General features: G+C 42.6%; 1 protein-coding gene across 1 annotated transcript; it reads left to right on the forward strand.

Moving 5' to 3' along the window:
* The first annotated feature begins 2,254 nt into the window (after positions 1–2,254).
* LOC144654815 (uncharacterized) lies at positions 2,255–7,231 on the forward strand. The gene is made up of 6 exons (XM_078515037.1): positions 2,255–2,324; positions 3,228–4,173; positions 4,672–5,179; positions 5,522–5,715; positions 5,984–6,328; positions 6,619–7,231. Exons 2-6 carry the CDS (start codon positions 3,233–3,235, stop codon positions 7,040–7,042), a joined length of 2,412 nt encoding a protein of 803 aa, XP_078371163.1. The 5' UTR covers positions 2,255–2,324; positions 3,228–3,232; the 3' UTR covers positions 7,043–7,231.
* The last annotated feature ends 1,562 nt before the right edge of the window (positions 7,232–8,793 follow it).

Genomic DNA, 8,793 nt, shown 5'->3' on the forward strand with positions numbered 1-8,793 from the left:
GTTTAGAACCGTTATTAATAGAGAACTTAAGCACAGACGTTTTTGAGCTAAGGAAGGCAACCGGAAGGCGAATGTTTAAAGTTTTTGTCGAGCTTTAACCTCCAAAACTAAGTTAGAAAGCCTTTGTTTTAGCACTAACAACTTGAATTTATGAACACAAGTTCGCTAATACGCGCCAAAGACGTTCCACTTCCGGTTCAGCTTGCCGTCCCTGGCTCAAACACGCAGTTAGAAAGTCCAAAAAGCGTGCGCTTAAAGCAGTACTTCAGTCTGTAACTTAATAACGGCGCGAGCAAAGGAAAGTTAAATTTCAATAATTGAAGAAATAAAACGAGTAATATTCCTTTCTAAAGTTCTATTTTTCTAGCATTGATTTCTAAAAGAAATAGGAAACATTTTCTCCGTGTTCCTATCGAGTTATAAAAACACTCGTGAAAGATTTGGAGGACTCGAAAAAGCTGTGGAAACATGCACTTGCCTGCGGATTGTGCACCCAGAGCCCAGCATTTTTCGTTTTTCCAAACTTCCACTTTTTATCTCTAAAAAAAGAGGAAGTTAATTATTGGGAAAGGCTGCTGCCTTTTTTGTCCTACACTTCTCAAATCATTAATAATTTACCCGTGGTAATGACCTTAATTTTGTATATTTGTTTTCAAAGCAGGACCTGTCGCTGATGCCAGCTCACATTTCACATGGCTAAAAGTATTTTTGAACTTCCTTTCCAAGTATGATCAAAAACCAATTTCTCGTTTCTACGCATACAATATACTGCACTGTCAGAAGATCAAAATATGGTAACTGACAACTTTTGGCGTTGTCATGGCAACAAATTTTAACGTCACAGCAGCCTCAATTTGCTCATTGGCAAAACCTACACACATTTCTTCTAAATGTGATTTCTGAGCCAACATTATTGGTGTCGCTGCGATGCAATGCAACATATGTGAATATCTAAACCATAACCAGCAACCTTAAGTCAACGGACCTATCATCGCTGGCGCTGCACTAGCCTGTAGTGCAAGCGTTTTCCGTGGGCACGCGAGGTATCAGTACTAGCTCGCGATCGAGTAGATTCGCCGCGATGTTCGATGTGGGCGGAGAAAGGTTTGGATTGAACATCCAGCCTCACTCCTACTCCCTAAGACGCATTTTCTCTTCTCTCGCCAATCCTCTCCCGAGTATGCGTTTGTTCGCTAAAATACGCCGCATTGCAGGCTATCGCTGCACAGAAGTTGTAACCACACGAAAAACAAAAACTATTATCATTATTCAGTCATGCAGTTCTTGAAAAAGATACCATTGAGTGGGCAAGGATTTCGATTACCTCAATGAATAATGTTTATGCTAGCAACAATACACCCTGCTAGCCGAGTCTTTCGTAAAGAGGCTCTGCTCGCAGCGTGTTAGAAACATGAACTAAAACTAGATTTTAAAGGAATGCTAAAAATATTTTAACATGCAAGTTTTCCTCAAGAATGGCGAGTTTCCCACAACCTAGAAGAAATAGTTAATTAAACAGCTCTAATTAAACGAAATGGCTTATTTAGACAGCTTAACAGCCAAATAAACCTCTAAAAATTATTCAATAAGCCAGGACTCCAAGATCTTATATTGCACCACGATTCCCCAAAGAGCAAATGGATAGGAATAATATTAACCTAAAATAAGGTTGGGGGCCTGGAACCAAGAAACCATGTTCTCTCAATTTACAAAGCAGTCCATTTATGCTTTGGTCAGCGGTGTTTTCGTAAGGATTCGTTAGCACTGTCACAGTGAGCGTAACGCAGGCTTAAACTCGACAAAGGACAAGGTCGTTAAAACAAAACTAAGGCATTTCACGTCGTTTTCTTCACGTCGTTATTACACTTGGAAAGGAAGTTCAAAAGCAATTTTAGCCATGTGAAATATGAGCTGGCATTAGCGACAGGTTCTTTATTGTGACCAAATTAAGGCCATTATTGCGAGTAAAATATTTCAAAATTTGAAAAGTGTAGTTCAAAAAATGGCAGCAGTTTTCCCGTTTATCAACTTTTTTATTATTAAGAAATGGGTGTTGTGTTAAAACGGCACTAAACCGTGCATAAGATAAAACGATATTTTAAAAATGGCGTGCTCTGAGGAAGTTCACGATATCGGCTTTTGACCAAGGTGAAAAGGACACCTGCCCACAGATCAACATAACTTAATAAGCTTTTAGTAGTGAAATTAATTTTTAATCAAACCTCTCTTTATTCGTGCACGACAATCTGAAAAACAGTCATACTGTTTAAAGGAAAGTCGATTAACTCTATCCTGGCCGTCAAATCGATCAATTTTTTTACGAGGTAAGTTGGTAAATAGTGATCTTCTTTCCTTCAAGCAAGTTTAACCCTATACTGGGAACTGAATACCGTGATTTGAATTTAACAGATTTTTATTTAGTGACTGCATGAGTTAAAGTAAGACAAAGGAGATATTTTGGTTTACCAAACAAGAAAGTTTCGTTTACCAAATACTAAGTAGGAAAGGGACGATTTTAGGTGCGTTTGATTGCCATTACTACGTATACGGAATAAGAATATTTTTCGGATTATTCCAAAACAGCCATTTTGACCGTACGTCAGAAAAACTTAAACGGTCGATTAACGATCATTCCGTTTGCACAATTGTCCGAGCCATGAATTCTTGGGCTTTTTTCTTTTTTGAAAAGCTGCTTTCCGTTGCAGTAAAGGGCGTTTTTTGTTGTTGTAACAGATCTACTCTCCGCGTTAATTTTGTCGTCTGACTTATCAGCAGTTTCACTGAATATGCCTTGACGAGTCGCGAAGTACGTCGACTCTCCTTTCGCAGCCTCGCAGCAATCATTTCCCATACTTGCCCTGCCTTGTCCCCAGGCGTCCTCATGCGTGGTCGTGCACGGTTCGCTTGGCGTTGTGGGTCTGATGCGGATAGGAAAACGGCCCTTAACCTAACCATCAACCCCCGCGCTCCCTGTTTTCCCGCCTAAACCATCTGGCCGACAGGCGCCTGGGGACGAGGCAGATACGTGCCTCTTTACTATTAGGTATTTTTATCGCTAGTTTCCGGGCTCGCCCAATCGATTGACCCTTAGAAAAATGAGGCACTACTCGTAGTTTAATTTTTTTTTACGTTTACGTTTCATTTAACCGAGGGTTTTCTTCTCGACTATTCTTAAAGCCGAACATGTAATGCTTAGCTGATGCCTTTTTTTCGTTTTTTTTTTTAAGTATCAATGGCGGAAACAGGTCTTGCATTCTCTGGAGGTGGTATTCGGTCAGCGGCCTTCTGCTCTGGAGTTCTGCGCAGACTTTTACAGCGCAAAACCAAGATTGACTACCTGAGCTGCGTGTCAGGGGGCGGTTACACAGGCACAGCCTACCTGGACTGGAAATACAGACATGGAAAGAAAGACGATCCAAAATGGCATCAGGAATTCTTCAATCACATGAGAGAAAGGGTTGGATATATGTGCAACTGGCAGAACCCGCTCCATGGAATCTTGGACACAATGATATTGCTTTCTCTGATGCTGTTTGCTTCTGTTGCAATGCCTATAACCATGTGGGGATGTAATATTTGCCCCTTAGCGTATGCCATCGATTTCATTTTCGGGGATTTACTGCGAGCAGAAGACGAAACATGTGAGGATGTCACAGGGACACCAGCAGAGTTGCTTGTAATAACCGCAGCTAATGCCAGTTCCCGTTGCAGTATAGAAGCCGGGACTAATGCTTACGACAGGATCGTCTTGTTTTCTTCCCTGGCAATGATTTTCGTATTTTGCTACTTGCTCGCTGAACGATTTAGCGCTAGAATTTCCGCCAAGTTTTACATCGTTTCTGCTGTGTCTGGCCTCTTGCTTGCTTTTACCTTCATTCCATTTTTCATCTTTTTCTACTTTAAGCGAACACCCACTTGGGTGCAGCTCCTAATCTTTTCCTTCAGCATTTTCGTGTGGTTTTTCTTTCCAGTTCTTAGACGCAAATCGTCTGTTGTTCTGGTGGTTTATGTGTACGCTTATGGCGTTTATTGGAAAGTGTTTAGGGCGACCATAATTGGTGTTGAGTATTCTGATCACTTGTTCTATCGACTACTGTTTGCCTCTGGAATCGTTTTCTGGGTCGTGCCTGCGCTGGGAGCTCTCCAACAGCGCCTTGTATATGTCTTTAACAGGTAATACGCTGAAATATAGCCTGCAGGTTGGGGATATATCGAGAGTCGTAAACAGGACAGTTTTTTTCATACCTCCACTGCATTGCTCCAAGGAACCAGAACGAACACTTTTTCGTGATCCACTAAAACAGTCTTGGGCTTCAGGCTTCAATGCAAATACCTCAGTGACTCCAGCGGTCTGGCGCGTTTTGTGTAATATAACTGAATTGGTTTTCGATGTAAAAACGATGTGTAGTTTACTGTATTTTATATTAATAACGCCGTTGATCTGTGAAGCTTCAATGATGATTATTGTGTTGTACTTTCGGAGTGTGAGGAAAGCATTTCAAGCGATTATTTCAGTATTTTCTCGCAAAGTAGTAGCTGAATGCAGTCCGAAGCAGTAATTTCCGCGGGAACGCCGCTAAGCTAAAAATAATGGTAATAGGTTCCTGACTGGATCTTATATCGCTGTTAGTCAGTAAAGCTTCAATGATGATTGTTGTGTGATACTTTCAGATGGCGGTTGCAGAAAGTTTTTTACACAGATGCCAGCATCGGTGCAACAGGGTGTAGTGGAATTGGCTTTGAAGACATTTTCCTAAGATGGACCTGCGTCTCACAAGTAAAGCGCCCACCTCTCGCTGAAAACGAACCAGGACCTTTAAGTCTTGCCGACTTGCAGGGAATCAAGCCACAGTATCTGTCAAATATCGTCGTTAATGAATGGCGCGTTGCTGAGTCCGAGGCCGAGCTGACGTATGGGCTTCTTGTAATGTCTCCAACTGAAATAGAGCGCCTGGATCGTCGACCACAAGAGCAACAATTTGAACACAAGCTCGTCCCTCGAGACATTGACCTGTCAGCTGCCATGGCAATTTCAGCCGCCGCAGTTGCTCGACACATGGGAGCCTACGAGCAGTCAGTGGAAAGCTTCAAACAGTTGCAAACCGTATTGGGACTGAGTATGGGTGCACCCATGGTCTCTGACGTAGAAGGCTTAAAAAGAGAAAACTGCTGTTTGAGGGTGAGCTCATGCACTCAAGATCGAGTAATTAATGCCTGACTCTAAGGAAAAAAGTCAGTTCTGATGAACCGAAGGGAGCATTGAGGGTCCACGGTGAAACGCCGACAAAGTGCACTGTTTCCCGTGTGGTCAGTCATTACATGTTTTGTTATACCCGACATAAAACAGACGGGTACTTAAAATTTGCTTTGGTCTTTGAGTAAAGATCGATACACGTGCTAATTCGCGTGCGAGTGCGGGAATCAAGCTACTGTTACCCTAGGCAAAATGACTTTCGTTACCCTATGAAACTATAACAGAGTATAACAATTTCGTTTCTTCTATTTTTTTTTTATTTGTCAGGTATTACCTTTTGTCATTGAAGGCATTCGAGGTCTCCCCCTGATAACCTTTCCTCTGGTATACTTTGCCGGGGGGAGCGAGATGTGGGTTGCCATCGGAGTTTTCGTCTTCTTTGTCATTTTGTCAATGATAGCAGTTTTAGCCCTGATGAAGACTGGGAACAGAAATCCAAGCAAAGCAGAAAAAGTGGCAAGGTAGGCAAGGAGAAAAATATTTTTTTTTAAAAAAAATGTATTCGTCATACAAGAATTTTTTTGTTCATTGCGATTCTGAGATGATTTATCGGTGCAGTGGGTTCATTTTTGAAGTGTTTTCTTGGTATTTGTGGCGCCTTTGTTTGCTTTATTACATTTCAAATAAAATGCCAAGGATCGTGTTTAAAACAGACTCATTATAAGTGTCGCTGCTATATGTGCAACCGCTCATTGAAGCATTTGTATAATTGTTCATTTCCCCTTTCAGATGGTGCATTACCAATCTGCCGTTGGTCCGGTTTATTCGAGACATGTTGTACGTTGTCCACGAAGGTCCCATGCCCCCGCCTATCTTGCGCCTCAGTGATGGCGGCCATATTGAAAACCTCGCCATTTTGCCGCTTTTGAAGAAGCGTCTGCCCAAGATAGTTGTTGTGGACGGTGGCGAAAAGACTCGTGACTCTGAATGGGGGGACAGCTTGCTGAATGCCTTGTCACTGGCGCGCAAAAAGCTACACTGTTCGTTCATTGGTTTGGATGGGCGTGACGTCATTGAGGACATCAAGGAGAAGTTTGTTCTGAAGCCACAGGGTAACCAGCCTAGAAGCTACAGGTGAAATAACCGACGTTTTAAGGTCATTTAAAAGAAAGTTTACTAAATCGACTTTTGTGTGGCAAACATTATGGGATGCTCAGGGGGGCAATAAATATGTATTTTCCCCCTGAGCATCCTATAATAGCTACCTGAAACAATAGAATTCAAAACTGCCGCCGTATCGGTTAAAGGGCCTATTGAATTAAATTTCGCATTTTGCTTCGTTCGGCTACAAAGCCGCACAAAGAGCGAGTTCAAAGTGACTAAAGACGCAGTGAGAATTGTCTTATTCTGTTTAACCTCCTCAGGTTTAAAGTTCATTATTACGATAAACAAGATGTATACACGGAAGGAATCAAGGTTGGCGAAGGTGAGATTCTGCTCGTCTCTCCAAGACATCCCGACAAAGGTGTTCATACCAAGGAGCCCATGACATGGAAGGAAGCGTTGCGTGACATTGATGTAGATCTCGAAGCTGCCAAGTGGGGAGAAAGTCCTCAGCAAGCCGCTGATGAGGTTGACTCTTTAACCTTCTGTTGCTCCGAGTGTTGTCACGTGCACGGTCACAAGTGTCAAAAGCTGTCAAAAAACCTGTGTGGTGCATTCCCACAACACAACACGGCCAACCAGTTTTTCACTCCCCGTATGTTTATGGCATACCATGGGGAAGGATACAACGCATGCGTAGAGGCAGAAGCCGCTGAATTCTTAGGGAGCGTTCATCATATATAGTACGGGGGCCTATGAGGATTTTGCAATTCGAGGCAATTTTTTATGAGTGGCCCCAACTCAAACCTAAGATGCTTTCCAGTACCCCTCCAACCCACAGACTTTCAGAGGATGCAAAATCTTATGCACCCCCACCCCCTCCTGCCCCATATCCCCTCCAAAAAAAACTTTTACGCAGCATAAAAGCATTTGTTCCTAAAACCAAATTGATTGCAACGCTGGTACAACGGCAGGAGGGCAAGATTTATTTGTAAGATGTTACATTCAACAAAGAGAATATTTTTTCAACGACTTTGTCCTTTGTAGAGTAAGACGGAGGTACACGTGAATTTGACATGTTTGAGTGAAATTTTAAGAGGTTTAAAAAAGTGATAGAAAAAAACATTATTTTTGGAACGCCACCAGACAGTTGACCCCTACGCAAGAGCGCCCCTGGTTGTCAGGGGACTGTATCGGTGTCCATCGTATCTACTAATTTTTAACTTCAAATTCTAATTTTCAAACTACATTAAAGGGACCATGTCACGGCTAAGTTAATCTTTTCTTATTAAATTTTGCCAAATATTCGCTATGAAACTAAATGTTTGCAAAGAAATTAATTCTTTGATACTAAATGACAAAACCATAGCTTCATTGCAGCTAAATGTGTCTCCCGGGCGTCATAAATTAAAGTTACAAGCAGACAAGATAAACTTTGAAAACTGTTCCGCCGGAACATATTTCCAAAGCCCACATCGCAATCCGTTTCAATCTTCGACACTTTTGGCCATCCGTACCTTAATTCTTTTGCATTTGGTGTGTTATTTAAATATTCCTTCACTGTTTTAAGAGGTTATTTTATACATTTTAACAAATTTGATGGTCATTTCCTATGCCTAAGCCGTTTGGCTAAAATCCGTGACACGGTCCCTTTAAATCTTCAATATTTCTTATTTCTCTAAATGTTACTTATCCTTTGAGAAAAACTATCTCCTCCCAAACATCCCCCAAAATTACCCCAAAATTTCCAAAGCACCGCAAAACATAGATTCGTGTAATGAGCATAGAGGTTTTGGATTGCTTTTAACCCGCGAACGGGATATTCAAATTAAACCCAAGTTAAGCGGTGGATTAACAGCCTTAAAGCCTGCGCTACGCTCGGTGTGACAGTGCAAAAAGAAGCCTTATGAAAACAACGCTGACCAAAATATAAATGGACTGCTTTGCAAGTGGTTCCAGGCCCTGTCGCTCCTTGACCCACCCCTCCCCATCCATCCCCCCGGCCCAAACCTGTTAAGGTTAATATTATTTACTCATTGGTCATTCGTGCACAGGGAGCAGAGGAGCCAAATTTGACCTTTGTAAATATCAAAATGTTCGATCTATTTCGTAGCGCTTGTCTCCTTGTCATACGTTATCCGATCTTTTTGTTTACGCGACGGTTAAGCCAGCGGGAAACTCGTTCAATAGTCTGTTGTGTAACCGCAGCGGTTTTCCGTTCGTTTGTTGCCCGAAGGGGCAACGGACGGAAAGCGAAACTTTCCGAGCGAGGCACGAAGTGCCGAGAAGAAAAAGAGACAAGGTCTCTTTTCTTAGTGGGTAACTATCTTGTGGCGCCCACGGTCATTGAGGCTGTGGCTACGCCAAGCGCAACAGGATTCCCGCGGGTCAGGCTAAATGGCGTGGGTGGGTGGGTCGTGGGTGAGTGGGTCGAAGGTGGGTGGGTCGTGGGTGGGTGGGTCGTGGGCTGGTGGGTCGTGGGCTGGTGGGTCGTG

Source organism: Oculina patagonica, chromosome 5, assembly GCF_052425735.1.
Source record: "Oculina patagonica isolate OP01 chromosome 5, crgOcupat, whole genome shotgun sequence".
Classification (NCBI taxonomy): Eukaryota; Metazoa; Cnidaria; class Anthozoa; order Scleractinia; family Oculinidae; genus Oculina; species Oculina patagonica.

What these genes read in the sequence shown, in the direction of transcription:
- LOC144654815 (XM_078515037.1), top strand. Translation starts at nt 3,233, where the DNA reads ATGGCGGAAACAGGTCTTGCATTCTCTGGAGGTGGTATTCGGTCAGCG. An exon ending in CTTGTATATGTCTTTAACAG is followed by an intron (nt 4,174 to 4,671) that starts GTAATACGCTGA and finishes TGATACTTTCAG; the next exon opens with ATGGCGGTTGCAGAAAGTTT. An exon ending in AACCAGCCTAGAAGCTACAG is followed by an intron (nt 6,329 to 6,618) that starts GTGAAATAACCG and finishes TAACCTCCTCAG; the next exon opens with GTTTAAAGTTCATTATTACG.